Source organism: Cebus imitator, unplaced genomic scaffold (genome assembly GCF_001604975.1).
Source record: "Cebus imitator isolate Cc_AM_T3 unplaced genomic scaffold, Cebus_imitator-1.0 Scaffold90, whole genome shotgun sequence".
Lineage (NCBI taxonomy): Eukaryota > Metazoa > Chordata > Mammalia > Primates > Cebidae > Cebus > Cebus imitator.
This window is the reverse complement of record NW_016107405.1, coordinates 5,606,560-5,621,184: the sequence shown is the minus strand read 5'-3', so window position 1 is coordinate 5,621,184 and position 14,625 is coordinate 5,606,560. Positions and strand designations below refer to the sequence as shown.

Here is a 14,625-nt window from a genome sequence, read left to right as displayed (position 1 = left end):
TATCTTTTCTGAGCCATGGTTGTCTTTCTGGAATTAACTCAACGTTTGGAATTAAAGGTACTTGATTTTTCTCGCTAAAGTGTTTATTGAAAGGTGAAGATGACATTTCTCTTTGGGGACATAAATCCTTCGATAAGCTCTGGGCTATAGAGTCAGGAACCTGTCTGGCATGAACCACTACAGGCAAAGTGCAAGCTAGACTTTTTTATGACCTTTAACAACTAAATGATTTAATGACCTGTCACTATGTGTACAACAAAATCACTATTTATTAAATCCTTTCTAGCACTTGCTTGCAAGTTACTGCCTTGAATCGACTTTTCCCAAATTAAAAAAAATAAAATACTGTGTAATTCTTCCTGATGCAGTTTGGGGATTTTTACTTGTTTGTTCATTGGTAAAATAGAGACTAGAAGTGACCTCAAAAATGTTCTAAGATGAAGATGATTAACAATTAATACTCCAGGGATAATACTGAAACTGATGCTGCATCACAATAACAAAGCTGGCGATTTTCAAAATTCAATTGTGATAAAGTTGGTCTCTAGGATTCTGTCTGAAATCATCTAAACAGATAAAAATGATCAGTCAACTCTGAAATTTTTCTCATCTGTTGTGATCTTTCCTTCACCCTCATCTGTTTATGTTCTTTGCTCTGTTGTGCTGTTATGTTATGGCTACACATGATTATTTCTCAGAAGGATTCCAAGAACATCATGGCATTGGATTCAGACTTCCCAGCGGCAGCTGATTTCCCATTTTCAAACTAAACATGGAATTAGGTTCGTGGTAGCATTTTAACCCCTTTTTTTTTCTTCCACTGTTATTACTTAACCCTCAAGAAAACAAATTGCAAAGTACTGCAAATTAAAGGTAAAGCTAGCATCTTCTTTACTTCTCCGTTTTGGGAGCAGGAGAATGTATGCAGACACGTTGTGTGACTCAAGATTTAAGTTTCATCCTGTTCTTGAGTTTGAGGACCAATACTTAAGCTACTTTCATTTTCTTGAAGCCTTGTTATCACTGGGAAGGAGACCAATAGCAAAGCTTGAGACAGGCAGGATTGGTCAGAAGCCCCTGATTAACAATCCCCCATTCCCACAGTGAATCCCACAGATGAGGAACAAGACAGAGGCAGAGAACATAGCCAGCAATTGATTCAAGGTTTACCAAGGAATTAATAAAACTCTACTGCAAGAGCCTTGCTTTAAATCCCTTTTACTTCATATTTACTTCTTTTTTTTCTTCATAAAAGCAACATATACCTAAGTAAAGATCTGCAAAACATTTAAGTTGCTATTTTTCCAATAGCAAAACATGCAATAATGGATAATTGATTCATTAACCAATTCTAATAAGCAGTTTAAGAATTCCAAATGTTCACCTTTGCAATAAGGTCATTAAAAGCACAAAGCATGATAATTTGGAGAAAATAAATTCTATAGGCATTTCAGAATTTTTTTTCTACCTCAAAATGTTACAATCTCTTGCATCCATTCACACTTCAGGAAAATGAACTTTAAAGGAAATGTGCCAGATTCTCTTCTTTTTGAACTCTGCAGGAGCTCCTATTGACTTATTAGGTATCTCTTAATTTTTAAAAAGATTCTCTTATTACTATCACTGGGCATCACATTCTTTGGTTCAGCCACATCACACCGAAAAAAATGATAACTTACTTAAAATAAAACTTAGCCTCTATTTTCAAGAAGCCTCAAATGCATGGAAATAGTCATATATAAATTATGTATGTGTGAGCCTCTCTGAAGTCTAGGGTAATACTCTGTGGTGTGCTCTATTCTATCCTGTACTTCTTCCACCTGAGCCTTTACCACAAAATGTGTATTTATTTGTCTACCAATCCCCCATGTTTCCAAGCACCCTAGACTATAAGGTCCACAAGAAGAAACACCTTATAGATCTCGCCTGTGTGTGTGTGTGTGTGTGTGTGTGTAACTACTGAATCCCCTGCACGAAACATGGAACATAATTGACATTACAATTTGTTTGCTAATTTCTTTCCCTCAGAAGACTCACTTCTTGAGGACAATGTAGATGTAATATTTATCTTTCTATCCCCATCATTTTGTTCAGTGCCTGGGACAGAGCAGAAATTGAACAAATTAATGTCTCAATTAATTAATTACACAAACATGATATGTTTATAGCCCACATAAGGACACTGATTGCAAAAAGGTGCTGCTTAGCTGTTACTCCTGGTCAGAAATATTAAAACCCCCCAAAAAAGAGGTAAAACATTTTTCAATTCTGTAGTAAATACAATGCAAATATGAGGGTGTCTATACCTGTTCAGAGACCATTCTTTAATAATGTTTCTTCTCTTTTTCTGAGTCCTAAAGTTGATCATCCTAAAGCTTCCAGTCAACATTATTTAATTCTCCTCAATAAAATGTTTTCATATGCAACATATTCAATTATCAAAATATTCTTCCAAACATTTGGCCTTCATCCTATTTTTAGTGGACATGTACCAAAATTTCATAAATGGAAAGTCATTCTTCAGCCCTCTCAAGAGTAAAAGGTCCTTTTTCTTATGACCCTCTTAGATTGTTCCTGTATCGTGTCACTTAACATCCTCTGCAATGTCTCCACGCTATTCATGGACTACTATACATGAAGTACATATAGTTTTTAAAAGGTTTCATAAATTACATGTATTATACTTTATGGTTTCAAATTACTTCCATATCTCATTCTGCTCCTTAAGACTGTTATTGATTGTTATAGGTTGAATTGTGTTTCTCCCAAAAAAGATATGTTTGAGTCCTAACCCCCAGTACCTAACGATGTGACCTTATTTAGAGATAGGATCTTTACAGAGGTAATAACATTTCAATGAGGTCACCAGAGTGGACCTTCCTCCAATATGACTGGTGTGCTTATATTAATAGGAAAGAAGTCTGGACGCAGAGACAGGCACACAGGGAGAATACCATGTGAAGACAGAGATCAGCGTGATGCCTCTGCAAGTCAAAGAATGCCAAGGATTTCTAGCAAACCACTAGACGGTATTTAGGGGAAAGGCATGGAATAAACTCTTCCTTGTGGGCCTCAGAAGAGATCAAACCTACCAAATCAAAGCTGCCAACACCTTGATCTTGCACTTCTAGTCTCCAAAACTGTAGGATAATAAATTTCTGTTCTTTAAGCCACCGTTTGTATTTTGTTATGGTAGCCCTAGTAAACTAATACACTGGCCTTAAGTAACAAAGAAATTCCACGTTAGGACAATGTATACAAGGGGACAAATGAACAAAGGTTATACTCAAGAGTATATAAGATACAGTCATGTTCTGCATGACATTTCAGTCTACAGCAGGCTGCAAATACAATGGTGGTCCCATGAGATCATTACATAGTATTTCTAGTTCACCTTTTCTGTGTTTAGACATGTTTACACATACAAACACCACTGTGTTACAACTGCCTGCAGTATTCAGTACAGTAACAAGCTGTACAAGTTTGTAGCCTAGAAGCAAAAGGCTACGTCATATTGCCTAAGTGTGTAGTAGGCTATGCGACATCTAGGTTTGTATAGGTATACTCTGTAGTATTCTCACAGCAATAAAATTGCCTAAGGACATATTTCCCAGAATGCATCCCCATTGTTAACTGACATATGCCCGCAAATGTAAAAGCTGGGGATAGAAGTCAATGGCAAACCAAAGGATACATATGTAGAATTGGGGGCAGGGGCATTTGTAGGAGGAGTGTGACATCCATAATTCAAAGAAAGCACTGGGTATAATTCATAGGAGAGCAAGGTTAAATTTAGAGAAGAAAGGTACTTTCTCAGCACCCAGACAGAAAGATGAAAAGGTGCTAAATTATAATAATGCTGTTGTTGCTGATAACAGTGCTTACCATTTATTAAAGACACCCTATGTCTGGCATTATTTGCTATCACTTGATGCATAGAAAGTGCTTACAGAGAGTGATGGTTAATTTTATATGTCAACTGGGAGGGTGTTTTTGGATGAGATTAACATTTAAATCAATAAACTTTGGGTAAAGCAGATTGCCCTCTCTAATAAAGATGAACTTCATCCAATCAACTGAAGGCCTGAATAGAACAAAAAGACTGCCTCCCAGAGAAAGAGAGAATTCCCCAACAGACTGCCTTTGGACTTAAACTGGAACATCGACTCTCCTGAGTTTCCTGCCAGCTGCTCCATACTGCAGATTTTGGACTTGTTAGCCATCATAATCATGTAAGCTAATTCTTTATAATAAAGTGTGTGTGTGTGTGTGTGTGTGTGTGTGTGTGTGTGTGTGTATACCATTGGTTCTACTTCTCTGGAAAACCATGACTAATATACAGAACAAATGCTCAATGAATTTTTGATATCACAATACTCTGCCATGTTAAGATAAGGATAACTCATTGTACAGATGAGAGTAGCTGAGGTTGAGAGAGATTAAGTAAATTGCCTAAGATCACATTGTTAATAAGTGACAGAGTTAGGATTCCAGCCAGGTCTGTCTGATTCCAAAGTACATGCTCCTTCCATCACACATTGCTACCTGAGAGTTGACAATGAAGATAAAGATGAAATAGAATATGAGATCATTTTCTAAGGATACAAATGGGTGAAATGAGGGACACAAGGGAAGATCAGGAACAACCAATATGGGGGAAGAATTAGGTCAGTGGTTTTCACATTGTGAGCCCCAACATCCAGTGTTCTCTAGAGATATTTCAGTGAATTCACCAACTTCTGATTTGAAATGTATATGTTTTAAAATATTATTTGATAGGAACAAAAATAATCACCCATTCTCAAAAGTGTGAGTATATATTAATTGTAGCACACTAGATTCATCCAAACATTATCCTGGGCTGTCAGGCTAATTTGTTTAGTATCCACTATGTAGGAAAGCTTCTGCTGACATCTCTTTGCATATATTTAGACCTGTTAAGATCTGTTATTGGTTATCTCTGTACTGCATTAGTGAGCATGTCACTACAGCATACGTGGGCCAAGCGCAGTTAATAGCCCATCATATCTTTGACATACCTGTTTGCACAAGGTCTCATCACAGCATAACAGAGTTGTACAACACCCAGGGAACAATAACAAGCCACATATGATATTATCATGGTTTTATAATACTTTATCATGATTACTTGCTTTAAAGTGATATTGGTTATAGGATTCACTATCAATTTAACGATAGCCTTTTCAAAAAGAAGCACTATGTTAACTATACACAGTTTTTAGAAATTAACAATATTATGCACTTGTTCATGCAATCACCTACCCACTTTCTTCTTCAGCATCATAATTAAAGTTTTAGTCTAAGCGTTCTTCATATTCAGACCAAAAATATTCTTCTGAGTCACTCTCAGCCTTTCAGAGCTATGAATAGGGTTACAGTGACAAGCTGCATTCATAACACCTCCACCTGTAGGACAGGCAGTATAATTTCAAGGCATAATAAAGTGCTGAGCTTAGGCAACTTCTACTTTAATTACATTGCTTAGTATGCCAGACAAACTTCAGACTAAATATTACCTGTTTTTTTTTCAAAACTAGATCACAAAGTAATTTATCCCAAGAAATCTCAAGCAACAAACTTTAAGTCAACCTTGTGGTATGCAGCCAATGCAAATAATTCAACTGAAGTCACAGGAATATATACCTTTTATGTATTGATAAGTTCCCACATTACAACTTATTCCTGGGCCTGGTGGTGGACAAGTTTCTTTTGACATCAATTATAAAAGGCATCTCAATTTCAGAAACATAACACTGTGAAAAATACAAGCATGGAGGATCAAGAAAATTGCACATAAATGTTATACAAAATCACCATAGCCTTTACTTTAGAGCACTAGGTTAACTGTTTTTTTGTATTATGGGAGAGTTATTATCTTTTATTGTCACTTCTGTTTTTATATACTGCAGTCCCATGGAAGATTTCATTTGAAAATTGATGAAAGTATTGTTTTTTAAACAACTGTGAAAAACATTGCCCTGGGAAAATGCAAGACAGAAAATAGATTTGATAGAGCCTTTGGCTTGAAGGACACATTAAAAGATGCATAGTCAAAAAAAAAAGAGGCAATGAAATGGCCAACAAATGCTTATAAGTCAAAAATCATTCTGGAAAATAATTTAATAACTGTTAAGCTACCATTTTCTTCTCCTGAAAAGTCCATTTTGCATGTCTAAATGTTTCACTTACTTCTAAAAGTATTCAATTACTGAACAAAATAATGTTCTAAAAGCCTTAAAATATTTTCCAGATCTTTATTTTAAACTAAGAAAAACTAAAAACTGTATCATTTTAAAATGTATTGCATTAGAATTTAAATAAAGGTATTTTGCAACATGTGACAGTTACATGAAAATCAAATTTTAATGTTCATAATAAAGTTTAATTGAAACACAGCCATGCTCATTTGTTTGCATATTGTCTATGGCAGAGATTTATGCAGCCCACAAAGTTGAAAATATTTACTATCTGGCCCTTTACACATAAAAGTATAGCAATGGATTTTGGTTGAACAACTGTTTTTGTGTTGTTATTGTTTTAATTTCTAGAGTTTATAAAGACGTTTAAAATAAATAAAATATACAAAGGATGTCCCCTATATAGTTTCTCCACCTTGCTTCCTCTAGAACTGTGGTTGCTAATCCCCGTCAACATATGCTTCATCTGTGTCACACCCACAACAAATGCTAGATTCTAAGGTCTGGCCCTTGAATCACCTCTAAACACAGCTGTCAGTACCCCTGGGATTCTGCCTATTACGCCTAATTTTCATGTATTTGCCTTGCTGGTACCAAATGAAATTCTAGAGTCTCTTTTTGAAATTCTTAAGCCTTCACTAGGCCTTTGGGAGTAGATATGAAGTCAGGTAGGAGGGAGCTGCACTTCTAGGCAGTGCTGAGAAGGAACTCAGCATATTTAACAAAGATCAAAGTTTTAAAATAAAACAAGGATATATAACCTTTTCAAAAGTAAAGAAAACCTTCTTTTAACACACACAAAAACCTCATCATAGTAGGTGAGGTCCTATTTTTATTCAGTCACTGGAGACAGTATCTGAAGTCCCAAGCAGATTTTCATAACTCATTAAATTTCTATGACCTCTCATATGTTGTGTCCCATGATGTGAAAAGCACTGCCTAAAGAAGTGAAGTTATCAGGAGGTTCAGACATCAGTTAGCAGGTTATATAGGAGGGTTATATAGGAAAGTTCTAAGTAGAACTTCTAAGTAGAATTTAACCAGTACTATCCCTAAAACTCAGCCGCTTGTTCCTATTACTCTCAGGTCATGCTATGCCACAATAAGGCCAAATCTGTGGGCACTCTAAGTATTTATAAAACTGTCACCTCAGACATCTTATAACTCTTACCTAAGGCTAAGATCTAAATCACTTTAAAACATTTTCAAATAATCATCTTACCTGACCCTGAGCCATACACATCATTTCCTTTTCTGTTTTTGAGAGAAGTAGAGTCTCATAGGTCTCCACTCCTACTCCATGCTTTCTGTTCCAATTAAATTTTCTCGTTCAGTAAGCAGCACCACTATCCCCTCCATTATCCAAACCAACAAATCTAGATGTTATCCTTAGCTCTTCTCCTTTCCTTTTCCACTGATAATTAATTATCAAACCAGTTGATTTTACCTCCTGTCTTTCAAATCTCTCTCTTTCTCTCTCTCTCCCTACTGTCACTCTTTCAGTTCATCTTTTCTTTTGCAAAACTGCAACAGTATGTGAACCAATTATGTCCCTCCCCTGTTTAAAAGCCATGGCTTTTCACTTCCAGTATGATCAAGCCCAAACAAAGCTTACAAAGTCTCTTATGTTCTGGCCCCTTTTAGAGTTTCCAGACCCATCTCCCACAAATTTCTGTCACACATTTTATGTTCCAGTCATAGGGAACGTCTCAGGATTCTTCAAAGGTGCCATGCTTACTTATCCTGACAGTCCTCCACACTATCTGTTCAAATTTTTCCTAACCTATCTCCACCCTCTTTGGTAATTCCAGTTGAATAACCTCCTTCAGGTGTGAATGCAAAAGACACTTCCTCCAGCAAGCCTTCCTTGACCAGCCTTAGACTAGGTTAAGTGCCCCAGTTGAGGGCTTCTATGAAGCCCTTGTGAAACCTGGGTTTCAGATAATTTGTTTCATAAAGGCAGCAACAATTTCCTTTTGTCTACCTCTACCTTCATGTTTCACTTAGAATACAGAATTCAAATGAGATTATCTTCCATGTTAGCCAGAATCATGACCTACAAAAGAAGTACTGCTCTATCTCAGCTCCTTGAAGCAAGTTATGTGAAAATTGGCTGTATCCAGGTACAGTTTTACTGCTGAGAGTTCTAATAATCTTATGGACCTAGCAAAAATCTTCATTTCCTTACCCCATGAGCAAGGAATTAGTAAGCATGCTATCCCACAAAGGTTAAGTCAGAAGGGACACAAGAGAACTTTGATGGAATAATTGTTTTAAGTATTAAGAATCTGCTCACAGTCCCACTTGATTTTATTCCTTTTTATCAAAACGACGCCAGCACCGCAGGACTGCTGAATGTCATCAATCTACAATATACATAGGTCTCCAGGGTTGATCACCATGAACTCATAACCATCACAAAAAGATCTTTATTAAATTGTTCCATGGAAGAGTCTTGAAATGGTCTGAATATTGTACTAAACAAATTATAAAAGGCCCTGACATACAAAGTTTTAGAATCTGAAATCATAATTTATGTCAAAAGATAGTAATAATAGAGCTGCACAGAAAATAGGAAATTTGACAAGCCTTGCAACTTGAATACAGCTGTGAAAAACTCTGAAAAAAGATTTTTCAGAGCTCTGTAGGAATGTAATTCTCTACATCAAGCAAGCTAATAGTAAATTAAATTCGTACAAGCTTCCTGCTAAAAGAAGCCTAAGCTCTTTGCTGACACAAAGCCCTACAGTAAAGCCACTTCGTAATGCCAATTTCACACTGAAACAACTATGTGGTACATTGATTCTAGAGTGCTGAAGAGAAACAATTGAAAGAGCAATGTTTTCCTCCGTGATAATGCACTTGACATATTTGTAAATTGATCTTTCTGCCAAGATATTCAAACAACCAGACCTTTATCATAGTCTGTTTTCCCCTCTTGACCTCATTGCATCTCAGAGGTTTTACTCCAGGAAGATGCCCTACACAGATGCATTGGGATCAAAATTGACAAAATTGCTGCTGAGTCAGAGAAGTTTTTAAAGTTTGACAACCAATATATAACTGCATGCTAAATAGTTAACATCCTTCCCTGATGGTTTTGCAATACTATGCTTATATTGTAGCTCTATCACACTGAAATTACAGGCTCTTGTGAAAGACACTAGCAATAATAACGCATTTTATAGCAGTGTTCACTCAAGGACCTTTAAACAAGTGTGAACGTTTATATATTGAATATTATTACACTGTTCCACTCCCTCCCATAAAACATAACTGGAAAACTGTGATTTCCCTAGTGTAACAGTTGGCTCTGAGGGATATTTTGACTGTCACATCAAACATAAAATATTGACGAAGCAGCTAAGAAAAATAGATTCCAATTCTCTCTTTAGCAAGGAATTAAATATTAAAACTACACTATGTCTTATAAGTATATGAGAATATTCCTTGAATCAAGTGATTAATAATTTAACTAGCACATATAAACTATTGGAATAAACTTCAAAGAAGGACTTTTTAAAACTTGTGAAATTGACCAAAAGAAACAATTATATAATTATACATATACATATATTTTATATATAAACATAAGTAATTATAATTTTAGTCATATATCATGTACAGGAGGTACTTTTAGAACTCTGAGAATTAAGTTAATCAAAATTGACACAAAATTAACACATATTCCCAGTTGAAAAATCTCAACTGTTTAATAACAAAACATGGTCAGCAAAAGGAAGATGAATGGAAGAGACTACTGAGGGACTGGTTAGAAAGGCAACATTTGTTTGTTAGTGTTCAGGCAACATTGTTCAAGACAGAAGGGCTCCTATCCCAGAGGTGGCCTCCTCCAATTCCTACAGGATATAAAGCCAAAAGAGAATATGGACACCCTGGGCTGTCCACATTGTTGGCATTTGCCCATGAACTGACAAAATGGACTCATGGTAATCAGGAACACTGGCAGTTGTATATCACAATATAATTGTTCAACACATACTGGCCTTTGTTTTATGCATCTATGTTAGTTTGATTTGGACAGCCTACAGTTTGTCTGAGAGACAAACCTGAGATAACACATACGTATTGATCAGAACTAGGCTAAACCCTTGCTTGAGTAGCCAACTAGTCTTCTGTGGTAACATTTTTACAAACACCCACAGCAAACTGCAAAAATATTTATGGCTCAGCCATAATTTTAGCTTTCCTCACAAATCACAAACATGTAAATAAAATGTAAATATAAAATCATCATGATGAATTTGTAATAGTGTATCATAATTTATATAACTAAATAATTGTGGTACCGTTAAAAATGGTCATCTTACAAATCTTTCATAATATACTTATTATTATACTTCCATTGCTCAGAGCACTTAGTTCTCTTCATTAAGCACTGTCTTTAGGCTGACAGGGTGAGGTGACTTATGCCTGTAATCCCAGCACTTTGGGAGACCAAGGTGCGAGGATAACTTGAGGGCAGGAGTTCTGAGAGCAGCCTGGGCAACACACTGAGATACTGTCTCTATAAAACTTAAAAAAAAAAATTAGCCAGGCATGGAGGCACACACCTGTAAATGTGTCGTCCCAGCTACTTGTGAGGCAAGATAGAAGGCTCACTTGAGCCCAGGAGGTGGAGGCTGCAGCGAGTTATGATTGTGTCACTGCACTCCAGCTGGGGCAACAAAGTGAGAACCTGCCTTTTAAAAACAAACAAAGGAACTATCTTTAAAGTTTGCAATGCAGTTTTTTTTTAATGAAAACACCTACAATTAGGTAGCACTTGGCTGTTAACAAAGGAAATTGTGATGAAAAATCTTTATATTTTCAGAGTGAATTTGATTTTGTTATACAGTCAAAAGTCACTTGGAAGCAAATCCAAGGAACTAGTCTAGGTAATATAATTTTTAACCTAAAGCAAGCTATGAATATTAAATAATTATAAAATAATGATGCTAATACATACTAATGAGAAGAAATTTATGCATTATTTAGAAAGTCAATTTCATAATAAGAAACCAAAATTATTTTGATCAAAGGCAGAATGTTTAGGATATGAGTGTGGTTTTCATTAGGTAGCTATTTTGAACCACCATACCTATTCTGATATACAAATTCAGCTGTATTTGTTTTAAAATCTCATTACTTTTTGTTTAATAATTACAAAAGCATCTCAAATTATCTTATTGTTAACTTGACACTTATACTATGTGATTCTTTGATGAATTTCCACCTTAAATCCTAACAATATTTTACTTTTTGGTCTTATTTGAGACTTATCAGCAGAGTTTACAAGAGACCCCATATGCCTTGTAAGAAATCAATGGCATCTGTATACTTGGATTCTGTGAGGTTCTCACAATTCCTCAGTCTAGACCTAGACTTGTAGCACAGATAATATGACCAAAATTCAAGTTATGTCATCTGACACACAGTTTGATATACACTCTCACAACTAAACAAAACATGAAAAATTCAGGGCATGAGAGAAGAGACGGAGAAGAACAACTTGAATAACTCCCTTAAAAGTTGTGAGAAAATGTAAACTTTAAAAATTGCTCCAAATTAAAAAAGCACAATTTCTGTTAGTGACCATTTATAAATCAATACCCCTTGTATATAAATTATAAATTCTATGCTAATATATCACTTCTAGTTTAAAAATAGCTTCCTATTTCATAAATGTTATTTTCATAAAAGTTTCAACATAATTTACTTGTTTGCCTTGATATTCACAAACTACCTGAATTTTTCATGGTGAAATTCTCTTAGATTATGTTTATTTTATACATATATGGATTATGACAGTTCAGATGTCTTTCAAAATTTATACTTGATGTGAAATTCATGCAAAATTTAAAAAGTAAGAAATAACATACATTATTTTCCAAATTCTTTTGGTTTTCCAATGACAAAACCTAGACATACAAAGAGATATTCAATACAATCTATAACCTGTACCATAACAATTTTACTCTTTTGTGACTCTCAAGCTGAAGGGATCCTATTCAGAAAGTTAAATTCTAAGGCATTTAACACCATATGATAGAAATATGTGATGTGTTTCCTGTATATCTAGTAAGGCCATGTGAAACACAGTTTTTCATAAATTAAATTCTCATACGGGCCCACTCACTGCATATACAGATTGAGAGTCACAAAATTATACTCAACAAACATTAACTGAGCATCTTATATAAACAAGGTATATGTACTATAATGACTGTAAAAATATGGTAATCCATAATAATAGCAGTTAACATTGGGCTAACTCTTCACATTCCTTTTCTCAAGGGATTAACTCTTATGATATAGATCCTATTAGTCTCCACATTTTAAAGGTCAAGTCACAGAGAGATGTTAAGGGACCTGCCTCAGGTCACACAGCAACTAAACAGTAGATGTAGGATCTGAATCAAAATAATTTGACTTCAAAGCCTACCACTCTTGAAGACTAAGCAGTACTGCCTAACTTAATGCAGAAAAACACATTTTCTACACTTTTAGAATTGCAGTCCAGAAGACCAGAAGGAAATTTGTAATCACTGGTATTTTAGGTGATTGTCAGTTCCTATAAACAATAGGAACTTAACTTTTAAAAACATACCTATTCTTAGAGCAACTTATGAGATATTTTGGAGAACAGAAATGAGTATGCTCTTAACAAACTTAGTAGCCTTTATATTTTCTTTGCAAACCAACCTGACAGCATTTTAAAAACTACATTAATCAGGTGATTTGTAAAAAGAAAATTATATAAAAACCCACTTTGATAGATCAATAGTAAGTTATTTTTAAGTTAAATAGTATTTAGAAGTATCCATGGAATATTCATTCTTCTGAATCCTGCATTTTTAGACTGATTGGCATTTAGGTTCCTCAAAGTTCTCTGCTAAAAAAGTCTATAATTTATGCCAATTAACATTCTAATTTATAAGTAGTAGGAAAGCAGATCAATAGATAAGCCAATTTTATAGATGGAGTAACAAAAGGTGCTATAACATCAACACAAAGAGATAATTCTAAAGAGTAAAGTCCTTCTCTCTCATCCACAGGGAGGAGCTCTCCTTCAAGGGCCAGTGGTCTCTCCTTAGCACCGGAGTTCCAGGATCAATCGCACATGCAGAGAACTGAACATAAGAGATATGTGAAAACTAAATTCCTTCCCCTCTACAGACACATAGGAGCTATTTATAATATCTTTGACTTTTTTGATACATCTGTATGCTTATTCATTGGGTAATTATGAGTCAAGTAAGGCCCCATGAGAGAGCTGTACCTATTCATTCATTCACATGGGTAAAATAACAGGAACAAGGTAGAGGCAATATTCAAAGAACACTTCAAATATGAAGTGCTACATCTAATAACACTTTGCCTAAGATTCCAAACTTAGACACCATTTTAAAAAATCATTAAAGTTTGCAAGCTTCTATGGCTCATCACATTAGGATATGAATACAATTTATTAAATGTCAGTTGGATATAACTTCAGTATCTATTCCTATGGCTTTTAAAATGTATAGCTTGTAAAGTTAACTTTTTTAAGATAAATATTGCAACAAATTGGCTTTCAATTTTTAAAGGAAGAATAATTTACTTGTGGCAAATACTAAATTTACTCTGTCTCATAGCAATAAATACTTTAAGCATATATTTTCTACCTACCCCCCAAAATTTTCTTTTGCAGAATTCAATCAAGAAACGTTTTCTGAACACCTACTATATGCAGGCATGGTATCTGTATGTGCCAAGAAGACAATCAAGTGTCCAAGGCTTGAGGGGGGAAACCAATAAACCACACATATGTGTTATTAACAAGTTTTTTAGTTTCTTAGAAAAATCAAAGAAAACCACATAGAAGCATATCTGGGTCTTGAGATTCTAACTTTTCAGTTGCAAGTAGATGTGGCTCTATTCAATCAGCTTAACTTCATTCTTCCATCTCTTCTTAATGCTGTTTCATGCCACAATACCCACATTTTCTTTCAAAACAATGAATGATAGAGCATCTTTTTAAAAACTGCTTGTTCCATTTCCCCAAACCCAGCCCATACACACGCCCTCCTCTTTCGTGGGCACGTGTCCTTCCAAAGCTCGGTTGGCCACCCTCTCACCTGAAAAAAAGTTTGGAGACAACGCTGGCCTTTTCCAGAGGCGACCTCTGCATGGTCTCTCGGGCGCTGGGGTCCCTGCTAGGGCCGACTGGGCTCAAGCTCCTAATGCCAAAGGACCTACTCCTCTGGGTGCCTGCCGCTCAACCCTTTTTCTCTGACCTGCTGTGATGTCATTTGCTTCCAACTCCCCCCACCCACCCCTACTCCACACACCTCCCCTTCCTCTTGCTCCTTACCCCGCCTCCACTGCCCAGGTTAAAAGCCAGCCGCTGAGCGCTGCCTGGTCC

At 35.6% G+C, this 14,625-nt stretch overlaps 1 protein-coding gene across 2 annotated transcripts in view; it reads right to left on the bottom strand.

Annotated features, from left to right (window-relative positions):
- The window catches only part of CFTR (CF transmembrane conductance regulator), a 181,946-nt gene extending 167,424 nt beyond the window's left edge, over positions 1-14,522 (bottom strand). Inside the window, exon 1 of one of the 2 annotated variants that reach the window (XM_017535077.1) lies at positions 14,339-14,522. In XM_017535077.1, coding sequence (XP_017390566.1) covers positions 14,339-14,391 — 53 coding nt within the window. In that variant the 5' untranslated portion in view covers positions 14,392-14,522. The remainder of the gene's footprint in view (positions 1-14,338) is intronic. The other variant, XM_037740808.1, reaches the window with a different exon arrangement.
- Positions 14,523-14,625: the final 103 nt, after the last annotated feature.